Genomic DNA, 18,864 nt, shown 5'->3' with positions numbered 1-18,864 from the left:
ATGAGACCAACGAACCCATGGACAATGAAAGTAGAGATATTGAAAACACATAAAAAAGTATTGATATGAGCATCTGAACAATGGATTATAGTCCACCAAATTGCAGCACGTCATAAGTTTAGAATGGTGCATGGCATCAAAGAAAGTTATAGTGTCAAATTGAAGGTAAAAAGATTGTTAGGTACATAAGTAGTTGGCTATTTTATATGCTTTTGGGGATGTTTAACATGCTTTAAAAAGCCATATGCCATGCACAAAATGGAGAAAGAATGGGCATTAAACTATATTAGCACCAAAGAGACTATAATTAAGTTACCCACCTACATGTCAAGTGAAACTATAATAAAAGAAGTATCTAATCACTGGCAACTTGGTCTTATAAAAGCTGTGGCTTTTGAAGACTTATTAGCAATCTCTGGAATTTGGATAAAGATATTACAGAAGGAAAATAAGGAATGATAAGCATTTAAATTCTTATTAACTGATTTATACTACTCAATAGTCGCTAATTTATATTCATGACCTAAACCACAAACAACAATTAGCTCATTTTTTGTAACCTTCCTTGAGTACCGTAATTGGGAAACATTACTTTGTAGTAAAATGTCCGATTAAAGAACATTAAACTTCAAAAAAAAAAAATTATTCGAGCTCATAAATCATCACCATGCCTTATCAATAGCAAAGCAAGGGAGGCTAGACTAACTCGCAATTGCTGCACAACTTCTTAGGATTGTCCTTAACTGAAGCCTTATTGGCCTCTTGCTTCTCCTTCAAGCTGGGCTTCCCTGATGAAGAATAATTGATGAAACCTTAGTCCTCAAGAAAATCAAACACCCTCCAAATCGATCCTATATCCTCGAGCACGCCTTGCTGAGCCTCTATGAAGGTAATCTTCCTCGAAGGATCTATTTTGAATTGTCTAATGGTTAAGTATTCATAGTTCTTGAAATTAACTTTCCTTCCAAAAACACCGGCAGGATCTTTCGCTCGGTCTCGTGGATCTAGCTGAAGGAAAACCACCCTAGATGAATAAAACAACAAGGAAAATTACTGAAAAAAGACATTGCTAGATTTTTAGAAGGGGAAAAAAATACTCCAAGGGAAACTTAAGGATTTTGTAAATTAAGAACACTCCATGGGGGACAAGAATGATAGGTCTTGGAATTTGAATTACTAGAGCAATTGGGGAACGTGATGGTGTAGGAGACAATGGGAGACTATTCTGGCTTCTAGGGTTTGGTGGTAGCGAGGAGTTCATGGGGGTCAGCAGACGAAGTCTTGGATTTGATGGTGGAGGTGGTTGGAAGAAGGGAGAGTACGTCGAACGGGGTTATTCATTGACAATGGCCTAGGGGTTTGGGCAGGTGGTAGAGGTATCACCATGTGGCTGAAGAGAGAAGGGGTGGATAAGGATTTAAGAGTCAATGGAATGACCGATGTGCTAACATATAAAATTTGAAATTTGTCTTATTGACGGATGCGTGATAGTTCTTGTGCAGGTGTTAAACTTGCATCATACTTTCATTTCTTATCTTTCTTGCAAACTTATATACGGCATCTTCTAACCGACTTTAGTATTTTTCATTCACTTTTATCGAATAAGGAAGCATAAGTTGTCAAATTCAATCGTTTGTTAAATATAATGAGTGTTGAATAGAAGTAGCAATTTACTCTTATCCAATCGTATACTTGACCCAACCCAACTCTAATGGGGCAAGTTTTACCTGACCCACAATTGATCCGAGGTAGGTACATGTAATGGTAAAATCTATCCAGAATCCAATATGGATATATATAACCCTCCATAAATCCTCTCCTGAGACAAAGAAAGATTAATATATATAAAAAAATAATTTTTATAGCTTTACCAGTCCCAATCCGTCCAAGCTACCCTACCTAACTCTATCAGCCCCACTCCACCCAAAAACTCTACCCAGCCTCATTTTGTCCTGAGGCAAGTATAGAGTGGGTACAGATAATAGCCTACTCAACTTGTTGCCATCCCTATGCATGCATGAGGCGATTCTACAGCATAGGAGGATGAAGGCTGAGTTATAGCTATTTTAACCTTGGCGTATTTGTAATTGAATTATGAGAGGCTTGTAGAGGATTCAAGTTCCTTTTGAGTATCCTTTTAATACAACAAAATTTGGATCAAGGGATATTTAGCAGTAGCTAACACAACTCAGAGAATTTGTCAAGCTTACCATCCAATCTTTGGATGCTTGAGGTTTGAAGTATCATTTATGATCTTTTGTGCTCTTTGAAGGGCTAATCAAGTATTGGCAACTACCCCTCTTCTTTGGTGGCTGGGGTCTTTATCATGAGATCATCTTGATTGGGGTTCGAGTTATCATGAAATCGCTTTAGTGGGTGCTCGAGGATTGGCACCATCCTCCTCCTCAACTCCTCTTTAATAAAGAGCAAATACCGATTAAATAATTAAGTACCAACCAAGTACGTATCCATCCATACTCTACTCATCTGACCTCCTAGTGAAGGATCATACATATTTCATCTATAAGCTTGTGGTATGACAAGTCCAACCCCCTTTCTCTTATCAAAATAAGCACATAGATAAATTTTAAGAATATTCTTCTGTACAGGGTTGAAGCTGTAATAAGTGATTCATAAAATGTGCGACTTTGGTTTGCGAGTGAAGCAAACTAATGTCATAGGATTTCTTGGTGTTTTGGTTTCTCTTCACAGTTCACAAACTTTTGATAGATACTATTTATGAATCAAGGTTTTATGTTAAAAGCTAAGGCCTATAGAATTTTAGAAGGACTATAAACACGAATATTAAGTTTTGAAGGTTAAAAATATGAATTAATTGCAACACATTCAAGAATGTATTGATGAAATAAAAAATTTGTTCATGACTTTTAAGCATCACTACCTAATGTACACAACATCTAAACAATAGACTTCATCCAAAAGAATGCAAAAATTGAATATATCTCCCATTACCCAATACTTAGCCAAATTGAATTGTCCCTATATTGTTATATCTAATCAAAAAAATATGGTAGTCATCTTGAGGTCTTCATCCCTTGACATGTTCTTGATTGTTTGAGAAACATATAAACAATGATTTATGAATGTGAAAAATGAATCTCTACCATAAATGTTTGGACGGCCACAATTTGTTAGATCCTCTCAGCTACCAATGACTAATCCAGTCACCTTCAATCCCCGTTGCTCGTGATGGGTTCACACTCCCCGTAAAATGAGAGGCTGGTGACAGGTCACGAACTCGGGATTATTTAAGAAATGATAAAAAATGTAGTTTTGAAATTAAAAGATATTCCAAAATTATTTGGCTCAAAAATTCGGAACTGTTTTTAGGGTTACAGGATTACGACGGTGCACCGTACCAATCATATGCGTGCATTTCTATAGATCAATCATATACACTAAATCAATCATATGTGCGTCTCTGGGCCAATCATGCGAATGGGCGCATGTGATTGACGTTTAAAATTCTGCAACCGCGATCTTGGTACTGCTAATCGGACGGCGAAGAAACCACAAATCTCATGCGTTCACAGTCTCCGGTTGTGGGTCCCATCCTTGACCGTGGGGCCTCGCGAGTCAGAGCTCGTCGCCCGGCCCCGCTTGCACGAGCCGCCTTGGCGTACGCAGTTATCGTCACTCGCGTTGAAGGAAATGCCTGTCCGGCTTCAGCAACACACTTCTCCGATCCCCATTGCGCTGAGTAGAAAAGCCCGGCCGGAATGAGCCTGGTAGGGACTCAGATAAAGCCTCAACGGACCGGTTCATCGTGGCGAGTAACCGAACCGGACCTTCACAATTTGCGGCTTTTAAATGCCGTGAAGTGCCTGGATCTGTATCTGTTCCTTCTGGTCTTTGTGGGTCTCTCTCTATCTTGACGGAAAAAAGGGGTTATTTGTTGGAGCAAAACCCTAAACGCCATTGGAGCTCGCTCCGAGCTCCGTTTCTTCAAGAAGTATCAGAGCCAGTTTTCTTCGGGGCCGAGGCGGCTGCTGAGAGCATCGCGAGGGACGGCTTCTCGAGAAAGCTAAGTTCTTTCCTCTTCTTCTTTTCTGGGAGCTAGGGTTTTTCCTTGAAATAAACGTTAGGGTTGTATTCCTGTAGGGGGCATTTCTTTCGATCTCAAGAAGTTGGTGCCCTGGGAAGATCTCTTAGGGTTTTATCGGTCTTGGAAGCGGGTAGTTTGGAAGAGGGAAAAATTAGGTTCTGTTTGAAATTTAGTATCACCTCTGGGCCAAATCTTTGAACGTTTCCATGTTTCATCAAACAAGTTAGAGATTCTCACTTAGGCTTTTGCGGCGAATCCGGTTGTAGGAGTGGAAAGAAAGATCAGGTATAGTGATCTACAGTGAGGAACGGGAATCAAATTTCTTCGTGCCTATTAAGACCTGTCTTTTTCCCTTGTCAGGTTTATTAGTTTTTATAAAGTTCGTAATTTCTTGGTTCGACCTGTTGAAGAGTCTAGTGTTCAAGATGAGCGAACTGAAAGATCACAATGATCCGGTGCAAGATATGCCCGAACTTCCTAGCAACGAGCACATAGGTGCGGATGTTGAAGACGAGGACCTTCAGTCTCTGCTGCAAAACCCTGTAGATGAGCAAAACTCTCAGTTTCAAACAGAGGTTAATTTCATTAACGACTCTAGGTTCTCAGCAAATCCTCTGGAACCTGACTCAGCTGAGCAGAACATCAGAGAGACTGCCATACCATCAGAAGTGCAAAATAGTGCTGAAGTTCCTATTTCTAGGAATCAGACAGATGATGATACTGAAAAACCTGGGGATGAAGTTCCTGTTTCTATGAATCAGACAGAGAATGATTCTGAAAAACCTAGGGATGAAGTTCCTGTTTCTATGAATCAGACAGAGAATGATTCTGAAAAACTTGGGGATGAAGTTCCTGTTTCTATGAATCATACGGAGAATGATTCTGAAAAACCTCGCGATGAAATTACCGTTTTTATGAATCAGACAGAGAGCGATTCTGAAAAAACTGGTGGTGAAGTTCCTGCTTTTAGGAACCAGACAGAGAGTGGTTCTGAAAAAACTGGCGACGAACTTCATGCTTTTATGAATCAGACACAGAGTGATTCTGAAAAAACTGGTGATGGAGATCCTGTTTCTCTGAATCAGAGAGAGAACAATTCTGAAAAGACCAGTGATGAAGTTCCATTCTTTATGAATCGGATGGAGGATGATTCTGAACGAAATGATGCTCTTGATGTCAAGAATGAAATGGAGAGTGAGATGGTGAACACATCATTAGAGGATGGCAGTAACTCATTGGAATCAGATGTGAAGGCAGCTCATTCAGAAGATAATTACAGCACTGAGACCCCCTTGAAACAGGAAAGGGCTGAGGGAGAACAACCAGCTCCCATCGAGAGTTCTAATCAGTCTTTTACATTTGACTATTTCTTGGATGGTGATGATTCTGGGAGCGAGGAAGAACAAGCTGCTTTCATGAAGGAGCTGGAGAATTTCTTTAGGGAGAGGAGCATGGAGTTCAAGCCACCTAAGTTTTATGGGGAAGGGCTGAATTGTCTCAAGTAAGTTTCCAATAATTATCTTCAACCTTTCTTTTAATCACTTTGCCCAAGTTTTCACTGAAATAAGTTTCTTCGAACTTTTCTTTGGTCAGGTTGTGGAGAGCAGTAACAAAATTAGGTGGTTATGACAGGGTAAGCATGCTACTGCTTCTTCTATATATCATTTTACCACAAAAAATTTCTGCATACTGCATAGCATAACTTGTTTTTTAGCAATCATCATCCACCATCTGAGATTGAGGTATTTGTGTAGGGTGGTGCATGGGTTATCTTTATGATAATTTTTTGGAAGCATTGGCATATTATCTCACAAAGAGTATGCCTGTTAATGATATTTGTGTAAAATGCCTCTGGAGTGGAATATGAGTTAACTGGGGTATCGGTGGCTGTGTACAAGAGATTTCTTTTGCCTCAAAACTTTTTTCTTATCGATGGGAGCTTTAGGTGCTGGTGCTTTTTTTTTTCCATATTGATCATGTGGAGCACTGGCAACCAATTATTATTTTGATTGGTGCTAAGCCATTAGTTCTTGAATTTTAAATTTATATGTTGGCAGAGGTAAATTGCCTGGTCTTGAAAGAACTCCCAGTTTCTGAATATTTGTTTGGATATACACAAATAACACTATGATTTTGTAGATGGAATATATGGAATGCTGAGGAGGATTTGGTACGATCCGTAGTTGGATGTTTACTCACATAAATTAGTGCATATGCCTGTGTCCTGTCCTGCTAGCTGGATGGCAATTACTGGTTTTTTTTAACCCTCTAGAAGTGTTCTTTCCACGAACAATCACAATTTATAGCCACTGCTCATGCATTCATTGCACATCTCTTTCTTTAGCACAATCCTACTTCCTTTCTGTGTTCTTTTCAAATCTGTTTCCTGTGGAAATGTGATCATGTATCTACATTTTAAAGGAACTATCAAACAAATATGAAAATTTGGGAAGGTAAATGGCAGTCATAGGACATATATGGCCTGTTACTTGCTATAGAAATTTCAGTATTTGATTTATCTCCATGCACTTAGTCCCTATATGCGATTTCTGGCTAAAGCCATTTTCTTCAAATTGTATCTCTAGGTGACATCTTGCAAATTATGGCGTCAAGTGGGAGAGTCCTTCAAACCTCCAAAGTAAGATTTTATTCATTTTGTATGTTTCTCTATAATTTGTCTTTTGTTTCTTTTTTACGTGTGCATCTGTTTGCATGCAACTTAGATGTTCATGTCCTAAATATTCACAAGTGAATATGAATCATATAAACCATATTAACAGCTGAACTGACCCAACTGCATTTTTTTAAAAAAATTCTGTTAGGATTAAAATACTTTTTCTACATATAAAGTCCTCTAAACTGTTTGCGAGTTATTGTTAACTGGTCAAACCAATAAAATTAGAATTCTTAGGCCAATTGGAATGACAAAATTCAGACTGGTTGCTTCTAGGGTTTGCTGATCAAGCATGCTGTTATTTGCTAAGATGTCGGGCTGGAGGAGCAGATTGCAGAGTGACATTATACTTTTGTACCTTTTGTGAAATATTCTTCTTGCTCCTACAAGTATAATTACAATCTGGAAACAGTCCTAAAATACCGTACCTATGTTGGATACTTGAAATTTTGTAGCATTCATATAATATAAATCAAGAGGCAAAAAATGTCAAAAATTATGGTAAACAAAATGTTGTTCATAGTAAATATGACATGAGCAATATGTAAAACTAATTACAATCTGGAAACAGTCCTAAAATACTGTGCCTGTATTTGATACTCGAAATTTTGTAGCATTCATATAATATAATTCAAGTGGCAAAAAATGAAAAATTACCGTAAACAAAATGTTGTTCATAATAAGTATGGCATAAGCAATATGTAAAACTATTCACCAATAGGATACTTATACTAAACACTGCTAGTTTGTGTGATATTTAATCAATGGAAAAATGTTCAATAGGGGATAAACAAGTGCAGCAATGAGGAACAAGAAGGAGGGGCATCAGAAGTTCATATATTTTATAATGCTGCTTGACCTATAAGTAACTATGTAAATGAAGGCTCAACGAAAGGTATAATCGCTTCCATAGAATGCTAAGCACAGGATGATAGAATTAAGTCTTTGGTTGCTTGTTCTAGTAATGATCACAAGTCTATCTTTCTGCAAAGTTCTGTTTTCAAATCCTACAGTGGCCGGATTGACCTGCGCTTGAATAATTAACTTTTGGTAAAAGGGGACAAATTGTTTGCTTTTAAAAATTCTGTTTTAGTTACATAGCTCTACACTAGTTGAGAAATCCAGCCACTCTCACCCATTGCAGTTGTTTGTTTTCATCTCAACCAGTCCTCTACAGGACAATCAAAATTTCAGAATCTTGAACAAAGAAGTAGCATTAGCTATAACTGTTTTCATGCCCACTGACCTCCTGGATGGCATTGTTTATGCAGGACCTGTACAACAGTCTCTTGGTCATTTCGAGGTTTCTATGAGAAGGTAGTTTCTTAGACAGCAGGCTTGTTGAAATACCCTTGATATTCAAGATATGATCAAAGTTTTTACTTTCTGCACTGTGAGCATGAAGTGATCCGTGGAAAATTTAATTAAATAATTGGAATTTTGAAGAAAACAGAATTCACCATAACTCAATGAGAAACATACAGTGTTTAGAAGTGTTTCTCATTATGCGTTAATCATGACTCAACATCAATATTATGTTACACTAGGTGTACAAAATGTTTTTTTAATACCTAAACAGCTTTTGTTTGTATAGTAAGAATTTGAAAACATGTTTGTCCATAACAATATATGGCTGATCTTGGATGACCATGTCTGTTCCGAATCCATGATTGTCCATAAATGACTACGTCACACTTAGAGCCCACCCTCTGCTTTGCCAAATGTTTAAAACTATAATTCACCCTGAACTCATATCTATGCAAACTGTAATCTGCACTTCGGTTGTACCTCAAAGATGCTATAAATACAGCTGGCTTGGGCTTTGCTTGAAAGAACAAGCTTAAGGCTTGCCTTCTTTTAGTTAGTCATAATATTGAGCAATTTTGAATCTTTTCAATGCCAAGTATTTAAGTTTTTTCGCTTGACATTTTCAGTATAACTTGCAAATATATTGAATTCAAGGGGTTCTTTCTCATATTTTTGAGGTTAAGAGGCTGTCTGATTAGTGAATGTAGCTATAAACTATTATATTTTCTTATGCAGAAAAGATGTTACTGTGAATAATTGGGGCTTGTATTTAGACATTCATGTTTATCTTCATAAAGTATTGCAATAGGGGCCTTTTGGAGGCTTTGGCTCATCAAAGGTCATTCGTGTTTTATCATTCATGGGTGAATATTCCCTATTTTAGCTTCAGGAGAGGAAAGATAAACCACCAAACTTCCATATATGAGGAAAGAGTGATATAATTTATTCTTGTATTTCAGTTTTAAGATAGGTGCTAAACTGTCAAATCAGTAGAAGCTATATATTAATTTTTATTTTTTAATCACCATCTGGACTGTATAATGTTACTGCATGCTGTCATCTATCCTGTGGATTTGAGTTTATAGTTTATCAGTTCAGGCGGTTATTTCGCCCCCTAATGTCTGTTTAACTCTACCATCATTATGAATCGTATGGTATTGAATGATTATCAATAACAAATGTTAATCCTTCTTCTCTTTGTTAAGTATACTATAGCTTGTGCTCTGCATTTTTATGATCCTACAGTGTTCCGATGGTTACCCTCTTATGGTTTATTTTGTTTTTGCCTTTCACATCTATTTTGTCCTTATTCTACAGGCTCTACTTGAGTATGAAAAACATAAAATTCGTACTGGCGAGCTCCAAATACCTATATCTGATCTTCCTGAGGCTATGGTTATTGATAACCAGGTGAATTTCTTTCCTTTTGGATTGCTTGAGTCCACCTTTGCATTGTTTGGATACAAAGTGCTACTGTTATTGTTGTTATTTATGATTGCCATTATATCAGTGTGAGGCCAGCTTTATCGATCATTCTTCAGCAAATTTTCTTGAAGAACTTAGGCTTTTGGGTGCATCAAACTATTCACTTTTTAGCTTTCATCCAGGGAAACATGGCTTCTCTCTCTTTTTCTGTTCTTATTTCAACAAATCAACCCCCTCATTTTACCAGGATCTCTTATAGTTGCTGTTGAGATTTCGTCATCTCAATTGATTTTCCATTGTTCTCTTTCCTAAGAGCAACTTTTAGAGCCACTTTTGTTGTATATAGCTTAACTATCTCTTTTGGTTTTATAAGCAGTCTGTCTGAGCATGTTCATTTATTGTTGCTGTATTTCATGTGCTTCACTTTATTATACATGCCTCCAAGTAAAATTGATGACTTCATTTGTCTTATATTAATTTTTCTGAATCTTTACTAGCACAAGTTGCTCATGTAGTTGCAGTATGGCAATTGGCAAGGGTGAGGAAAATGATTGTATTAGCCATTGAGACTGTCTTTTTTTCCTTTTTGATTCCATGGAATGCCAATCTGCATATGCTGTGCCTCATAGCCCTTAATATGGATGGGGATACTGTAATAGTAGCAGGCCAAAAGTTCAGTTACCTGGTTGAGCAAGCATTTACATATTAGTATATCCAATCAAAGGAAAGATATGGTCTGCTGCAAGAATCATTTCGGCAGAAAATGAGATCAAGGCCATGTTTAAGATTCTCCAAAACTGCCTGGTGGCCTTGTTTGGACATTCAGAATGGCTTTCTATTGTTTTTTCGTTTTTTTTTCTATATTGTTAATAGCTGCATGGAAGGTCTTTCTGCCTAGGCTTGAACTTAAAGGTTGTCAACCTGATTGTTACAATTTAACTAGACTTTCATGTATCTCCTACTTAAAAATGAAACTAGGCATCTAGTTCTTGAACTATCATTTGAATCTTTAGAATTTAAGTATCATAGTTGAATCAAAGAAGAAAAGTAAATTCCAGACAAACAAATCATTACAAGATAATGAGCAATGGAACTTTGAAGTACTCACATTTTGTCATGACATATGTCCAGATACAAGTAGCATTCTGATAAGAGTTTTTGATCCACTTGGTATAACGTGAATAACCCTGTATTTTAAGAACCTTGCTAAATTATTTGAGGGCACAGTACAATATTTCTAAGTCGTTGTGGTGCCTTTTTTCCTTGTAGTCCACTACTCGAGGACTGATGTACCTAGTGCTTTTGAAATAAGAAATATCGTCAAGGTAGGAGATTTTATTCATTCTGATGTAAGTAATTTAGGTACAACATGTACGCATTTGGTACATATATATGTGGAGTTGTTGAACCTTAGTCCTAGTTGTTTGACTAAATTATGCTTAGACATAGGCATAATGGTATCATTGCTGCCTGTCTTTTAGTGCAGCCAACTGAACCAGTTGGAACAAAGATAGAATATCCTCATTTTCAACTTGTCTTCAATTTTGAAGAAGTTGAACATCCATCTGGGCTGTAAGTAGCTTCTTTTATTCTGGACAAAGAATGAGCAGAACATATGTAGGACAATATGTTGAGCAAGCCAAACAAAGGGTATTGAATGAAAAACGTTTTGTCAAATTTTCCAATTTACAAAGTGAAGGCACAATGGTGGTCATAAAGAGCCATTCATGCTAAGGTCATTTGTTAGAGGTAATGTAAATGAAACTATTATCAACCCTAGGAAAATGTCTAGTTCTTGAGTCTTAATGAGATAAACTTGTAAAGCCATATGCCTTATCCTAGTCAAAGAAGCTTTTTGAGCGTGATTTCTTTAGGTTTGGGACTTGTTCTCAGGTTACAGAAGTCTTTTAGTTGTCAATGGTGAGAAGGAAGTTTCTTTTTACTGAAGTGCTTTCCCCTGCTTCCCAAAGTGATGTTAGCTCACATAAAATCTGCATGGTGTATTAAAGATGATGACCCCTTTTCAGGGTGTGGTTTGTAGGATATGTTGTGATTGTGATATCCTTGTGCATTTCCAAAGTTGGGCTCACTTATCAAGCTGCCATCTACATAGTGTATTCCTTGCAAATTAATCTAACATATTTGCGATACCACATAAATAATTTACTAGAAAGACATATCAAAGAGCCTACCGTTTCATCTATGTACTTTAAAATCAGCTGATGTATCATAAGTAGAGTGTAATTGTGTGGGAATGGTCTTAGTTGATTATAAGTCATAAAAAAGGGAACGGCCTCGTTTTAATTAGTTTTATATAGCAAAATTGAACAAAGCTCCCATTTCTGCTCTCTCTCTCACAGTGGAAGAGTTTTGCAGTTTCGTGTTGAGGAATGCTCCCTTGGTCATGAATTCAACCTTTTTGATTGCAAGGATACTGCCCGTTCAACCTAAATTACAAATATATTCTGTTCCAGTTACAGAATGATCCCTCTATAATCACCAAACCTTATCCTAACAATATAATCCCTTACAGATATGATCTCCGAATTACACCTTTTGTTCCTGTGCTAACATTTGACTTTTGGAAAGTGTCTTTTTCCATTCGATGCATCTGCTTCCTTGTTGTATTCTTCATTTATCTTGTTCACTTTGTCAATAGAGTCACATTAGCTAAGGTTGCAGATAGTGTGGTTGGATCGAATGGTATTTTCTCTCCACATTTGCTTCATGAAGGTAACATCAGTAAAAATTTTTTTATACAAATAGAATCCTGTGAATTGCATGGTTTTAAAATACTGCATTGTGCCCATATTTGCATAAGGATCTGCCTAGTGATCATTACTATATTCTGTTGACATTGGCACACAGGCATGGTTACATAACATTGTTTGCATGTACACAAATTATTCTTGAAGGTACTCTAGGAGGATCATTTCAAATTAACACTTCAAAGTTTCTTCTCTAGTGCTGGGTAGCAATTTCAAAACATACAACCATGAGTCCATGAGTTTTGACTCATCTAAAGTACTCATGGTACTAGCATCACAAATTTGGTTGGATAGGCACAATTGTGTTGAGGAAGTTGAGCCAGTTTACAATAACAATACTAATGGAAAAACTAACATTAAATTAATTCAATGGAAATTTTTAACAAATGGGTGAATTTTATCTGGCTTCATGATTCTTGTCGTCTTTGCAGGGGGGTGGAAATCAGGCATCGGGCTCAGGTAGGGCCAGAAGGGATGCTGCAGCTCGTGCTATGCAGGGCTGGCACTCTCAGCGACTGCTTGGTCATGGTGAGGTGGGGGACCCAATAATTAAGGTGTGTAGACATTCGTTTATTTGTCAAATGCATTTGTGCCCACGATCTTTTTTATTTGTTTATATATTAAATCGTTTTGTTTGTGTGTAGGATAAGAGTTCAATTTCTCTTCTGAAGCGGGATAAACATCTTAAAAGCAACGGTATGGCTTCTCAAAAGTTCTACTTCTTGATATCACTAGCTTCTTTGTATACGTATTGCTAACAATTTGTTTAGGGGCACACAAGAGGAAAAAACCATCAAACCTGGAGCCTGAAGCTAAAGTTGGACGTACAAAAGATATTCAGACACAGTTAAGTTCCTTTGTATCCGCGCTTTGGTTTTTTCTTCCCTCTTACTTGATGAACTACTTGTGCTGCCTTTTATAATTAAAGATCTGATAGTTCTCAGTAGACAAGTAAATTTGAGGCTGTGCCAGTTAGAGCTAGATACAATATTTTTGTTTCAGACTTAGTGAAGGCACCTCTATGTTTTCTACCCGAATATATTCAGAATGTTGTCATAACTTAGGGCACCATAAATTGTTTGCTAGTGTAGTTAAAAATTTACTACCTCATATTTTTTTAAGGTTAATATTCTTAAATCCTTGATCTGGTTACCCTTTTGTAATGTATCTGAAGTCTGAACCGTGTATTAGTTTAATATATATTCTCTTTATATTAGTTGATACCCTTGTAACTCAAGTCATGTATTTACAGCAGGGAAGAGCAGTTACAAGCTAGATTTGTCCATGTCAATATCATTGCCTTAGCATGAGTCTAAGTATGAGGTTCTTAGTCTTTTTATTTTGGCATTCTTCTCGAATTTTTAAGATTGTGACCTAGCATGGGAAAATGGAACCTTTCTTATATAACACATTTCTCTCTACTTATTCAAGGTTTCGTATGGGTGGAGATGTGTTTGGGTGAGCCATGAGTCTGACTCTAGCTTCTGAGTAATAGTTAGATTTTTGGTTGGGCTTTCTGTATTTGTGCTAGATTAGGTTGGGTCTTGTTTTCCTTCCAATCGGATGGCATCTGGACATTGGTGCCTCTTTAGTTCTAAGCTCTTGTTTTTTCGCTTCCAGACCGGATGCAAAGTTAACAGGTCTGACATTTGCACTTGGCTTTATTTATGCATTCAATCAGGTCTTAAACTGGATGCCAAATCATTTTTGCCTTGGTGAATACAATCCTTTATTTTTCAGAGTGACATTGAGAATTTCTTGGGAATTAGAATGCAATAGGATCTCAAGTTCAATTGTCTAGCAGAGACAGGAAAAACTGGAGGTTTTTTTCTCCTTCCAATAACAATCAGAGCCTGTGTGTGAAGTTCCTTCTGGATCTACGAGAGGGCTAGGAAGAGAGCAGGGAGGGGAAGAGAGGGAGGGAAGGGGTGGGAGAGTGAGAGAGCAGGAAAAAAAAGACTCTGTCTCCCCTACCCTGCTCTCTTCTTGGCCAATCCCGCCGTATCTGGTGGGAACTTCCTAAACAGGCCCTCGTGGTTGATGGAAACTTTGGAGTTATGAAGGTCATTACTTAGTTGATGCTATGCTTTTCCAAGGATATGAAGTTTTACAATGTTGCTGGCTATTACAGTTCATTCACAAGCTGTGACTACTAAAAGTCTTCCTAAACTCTTCATCATAATCTTTTGTTAAGACTGTCAAGTTTGAATGTTGGTAGTTACTCTGTACATGGGTAGATGAAAACACTAAGGACCTGTTTGGATAATCTTATTGGATTCTCAGGGTTGGAAACCAGATTTCTAGGCCTACAAAATATAAGGCCTGGCCCAGCCCATGTTAACTAGACCTTTTTCCCGGGGAGGAAAAGAAGAACTGCTGAGGTCTTTTTTTTCTCTTCCTATAGAGTTCAGGCCATCCCACTCCAACATTATTCCTGGGTATTTTATGAATATAGACCTAATACAGCCTGTAACCTGTGATCCTGCTGGTTGTACTGACCTAGTCCATGAATCTTACAGGATTTCCAGCTCAATCCTGTAGGAAAATCCAAACAGGCCTTTTGTTGTTAAGGGATGATAGTGGCATGGAGTTGCTCATATCCTCCACTGCCGGTCAAGTTTAAAGATGTTAAATGAAGAATGAAGTGCATGAACAACTCTAAAATGAGATGGTAGTCTATGACTTTTTATAGGCTGAATGCAGAGGACTAGGAATGATATTCAAATCACATGCGATACATATTGGGTACTAATACTCATTGGATATTTCTCAAATACGTGTCCGATGGCGATACTTGAGTGCAGAATCCTCTTATTCAAAATTGGAAAAAAAGATACTTTGGATACTTCTTGGATACACTCAATATACTTCTCAATACCTCTGAAAATGAGGGAGAGGATGTTTTTCTTTTCTTTTCTTTTTTGATGCTAACTTTTTAATGATGAATGATCAGTTTGTAGCATGTAATGTTAATATTTAAATATGAAGTTTGGATTGAGGTTAGAATTTGAATGTTGATTAAATGATAAACTTATAAAAGTTGATATTATTGTATAATGGCTTACTATGCTTTATAGATGTTTCTTCTTATTTTTTTACATACATACATATGTATAGATACTTGTGTATACACATGTATGAATATATAAATAGACACATATATTTATTTATTGACTATCCTAGCTGTATCATGTCCTGCTTTTTCAAGGTTTGATATATTGGCATATCTGTATACCTGTAATGCTTCCTTGGCAGTGGTTTGCCTTGGATATTGCTTACTCGAGATGTTGATGGTGTTGTTAATATCTTCTTTGTTCTCCATAAGGCTGCATATAAGCAGCAGATAATATTGCTAGGGAGGGTGAGGACTGACAAAATTGTTCTTGATCTAGGAGCAAAGACAAAGTCTTCTTGATTCATTTATTTCTATCTTTATGTCGTCTTTGTCATTTTTCTCTTTAAAGTTTAAACTAATCCCATTTTTCTATTTTAATAAATATCATAATTACTTATGTTGATAAAAAAGGCTGTCTAAAGACTTAGCTTGTGCTGGGGTTCGTAGGGTTGAATTCTTTGATAGTTGAGAGGAGAATGCATTCATAGATTTGTCTTATCCTCAACTGGGTTGTGGACAACATGTTTGTCATGCTTTTTTCATCAATGCTTTTATAGTTTTTAAAAATATGTTAGTTATTATACCGTTATTTGGAAATCTCTTGCCTTACCTATTGATGCTGGGTTCAGAAAGCATAATAAGTTTGGGCTTTCTGTTGGCAGAGGGGATACAACAGTCGTTGATGTTGGGGCTCCTGCTGATTGGGTGAAAATAAACGTGCGGCAAACTGTAAGTTTAGCTTATATAAAGAGGGCAAGGTTCGCTGTACCGGTCGGTACCGGCCGGTTCCGAGCGTACCGTATCCGTACCGATGAGTACCGGTATCGGTACACCAATGTCGGTACGCCTGATGTACCGCATACCGTACCGTACCGACACTCGGTACACCTATACTAGCGCGGCACCGGTACGGGGTTCGGTACCGGTACGGCGAACCTTGAAAGAGGGACTCTGATTTCTTTCTGATCTCCATATATATTTACTCTTTTGCATGAACTGCAGGATGGATCATATTCTTCTGCAATCCATATGTAATTACTAATTAACAATAAGAGCATGCTCAGCACTTTTGATTTCAATTAACTTTTATTTACCTAAAGCAGCTATATGTTGTTGTGTAGAAAGATTGCTTTGAAGTCTATGCTTTAGTTCCTGGGCTTCTGCGTGAAGAGGTAAAGGATGAATACTGTTCTCTGTTACTTTTTAAGTTGTTTTTTTTAGCATTGCTGTTGTGGTTGGAAAAAAGGTTCTATCTCGCCAAAGTGTCATGACATGGACACTGACAACCACAGTGGTTTGTATGAACAAAAATTTGTGAATATGTTGCTTGAATCTCTTGGAAGCAGATCTTATAATTCTTGACATAACTCAATCTTGGATGAACTCAGGTACAAGTTCAATCAGATCCTGCTGGCCGTTTAATCATATCCGGAGAACCAGAGCAGCCTGATAATCCTTGGGGTGTCACGCCCTTTAAAAAGGTTGGTATATTTATAGTTTCCAGGCAATCTAGACCATAACTTTCGCCAAATTTTGGTCAATGAAATGAACATCTTTTGCAGGTCATTACTTTGCCTTCTCGAATTGATCCACATCAGACTTCAGCAGTGGTCACCCTTCATGGCCAGCTGTTTGTACGTGCACCATTTGATCAGTCAGATCGATAGCACTCTTGGTCTTGCTTTGAAAGTCCACTGTCTAATATAATGAAGAAATAGAAAGAAACATATGAGGATGTTCTGCAGGTTTTGCCTTCTGACTTGTGCGAAACCTAGTTAGAAATAATTTTTGTACTAGCAACATGTTAACTTGGTACCTTTTTCTCAATACTTCTAATTTTTCTTTTCCCAGGCCTTTGAACTTGTCGTGTTGCTGAGATGATTTTTATAGTTTTTGAGTTCATGCACAAATTTGAACGTACTAATTTGTTTGATCCAACAGTGTGGTGGATTCTCACTCATGAACCTTATCTTTGAGCTGAAACTTGCTAGTGCAACTATGTTAGGGTGAAAAAATATTAGGGTGAAAAAATATGTATGTACCTGCCTTTGACCTGAGAGAGCCTTCATGTAGTCATCTACTGAAAAATGTAGCCAGATTCTAGTTTGTTGTCATTTGGTTATTGCATGTTGCTGCTACATTGGGTGAGCATTCAAATGAAACAGTTCCTGATCATAACCTGATTTTCTGTTCTGGATAAGCTAGTAAATGTGATCTTATGTTCATTCTGATGTGTAAGTATTCTGGTTTGTTACCTAAGAGTGGGAGATTTGTAGATGGCTGAAGAATTAACAGCTCACGGGACTGGTTTCCAAATACAGGGCTGTCTATTGTGGTCTGTGGCGGCGTTGGTTTGAAAAATTGTGGTGGCGCTCGCCCCTTTGCTTTAGAGCAGGAAGGGGAAAAGAAAGAAAACAGCTCAAAGTATGGAAGTGGAGGGGACCCAAGTGTATGCAACTCCATTGGCTAATTTTTGTGTTGGAATGCGGTAGCTGTAGGTCCAGAAAATTTATTCTAACTAAACAGCAGTGCTAATACAGGCAGTTTTGGACTTGTCATGACTTGGGGGCTGTTGAATGGGAGTTCAATATAATGGTAGATGGCAAGGTTTGCCGTCTCGATACCTGACTTCGTACCGGAGTTACATTAGCATGGTGGCGGTATGGTATGGAGTTTTTTTAGCATATTGAGTGTTGATATTACCATCCGTACTGTATATCGGTGTTAAACTAGTACAGTATGGTACGTTCTATATCATTCGGTTTGGATTAATAGGGCATATCATGGTAGATGGTGTATGATTAATATTTGCTTGATCAGATGATAGTGTCATAACAGTAGGATTCACAACCTTAATTTGAGGCAAGTTTTGAGAATATTATCAACATCAAATTGGAGGTTTATCGGATTTGAACAGTTTGATTGTGGAGCAAGGAAAGAGTCTTGCATGACCGTGCTGCAAGTTCTTTATGTATTTTTAAGTCTTCGGATGGTATTTCTGCATTGCAAGCCAAGGATGTTGGGTTGAAGGAATTGTGTTGCTTCCAAATAGGCTGGATCAAAGCTGATAAAGCTAGCAGTGTGTCCTTGAATGACATACTGCTTGAGAGGTAAAGGGCTGCAAACGCTTATAATTCCCTTTGAGCTGTCTTTGCTGAAAGGTGCGACCTAGGTGTCGCTTCAAACTCAAAATGGTTTGTTTCTTGGTAAACATGTTTTACCGTTCTAGGTTTGACCACCCAGGCTTCTCTTGTTCGTTGGGCTACGATTTTTTTGTGCTATTTAACTGTACATGGCTTATGACTGGAGCGCCCGGCCCCGAAGCCTGACTAAATTATGATAAGCTCTATTTATGACGCGGGTTCGGCTTCACTTGGACCAGAGATGAAAAAGGATGTAAATTGCTTTATTTTTTTTGTGCCTCTGCACAGGAGCTTGATGATGCTAATTTGCATAGGTATAAATACTAGATAAAAAATCACGTTCTTTGGGGTGTTTTTATGATTCT

At 37.6% G+C, this 18,864-nt stretch overlaps 1 protein-coding gene across 5 annotated transcripts; it reads left to right on the top strand.

Moving 5' to 3' along the window:
* Positions 1–3,656: 3,656 nt before the first annotated feature.
* On the top strand, positions 3,657–17,531 carry LOC103702274 (uncharacterized). 5 transcript variants are annotated; one of them, XM_088707495.1, is made up of 14 exons: positions 3,860–4,044; positions 4,123–4,351; positions 4,427–5,567; positions 5,660–5,699; positions 6,652–6,704; positions 8,012–8,057; positions 9,366–9,458; positions 12,673–12,795; positions 12,886–12,937; positions 13,012–13,087; positions 16,019–16,085; positions 16,478–16,528; positions 16,745–16,837; positions 16,919–17,206. In XM_088707495.1, the coding sequence occupies exons 3-14, from the start codon at positions 4,492–4,494 to the stop codon at positions 17,021–17,023; spliced, it is 1,875 nt and encodes a 624-aa protein (XP_088563621.1). In that variant the 5' UTR covers positions 3,860–4,044; positions 4,123–4,351; positions 4,427–4,491; the 3' UTR covers positions 17,024–17,206. The 5 variants fall into 5 exon arrangements, 4 of the variants coding, with proteins under 4 accessions (XP_088563623.1, XP_088563622.1, XP_008782834.3 ...); XR_603280.5 differs by adding an exon at positions 17,208–17,531 and having other exon boundaries at positions 3,657–5,567; positions 16,919–17,101; XM_008784612.5 differs by having other exon boundaries at positions 3,679–4,351.
* Positions 17,532–18,864: the final 1,333 nt, after the last annotated feature.

This window comes from Phoenix dactylifera, chromosome 11 (genome assembly GCF_051530095.1).
Source record: "Phoenix dactylifera cultivar Ajwa chromosome 11, Ajwa_hap1_PhDact_Kaust_v1.1, whole genome shotgun sequence".
NCBI lineage: Eukaryota > Viridiplantae > Streptophyta > Magnoliopsida > Arecales > Arecaceae > Phoenix > Phoenix dactylifera.
The sequence above is the reverse complement of the archived record's forward strand: the minus strand, read 5'-3'. Positions and strand labels throughout refer to the sequence as shown.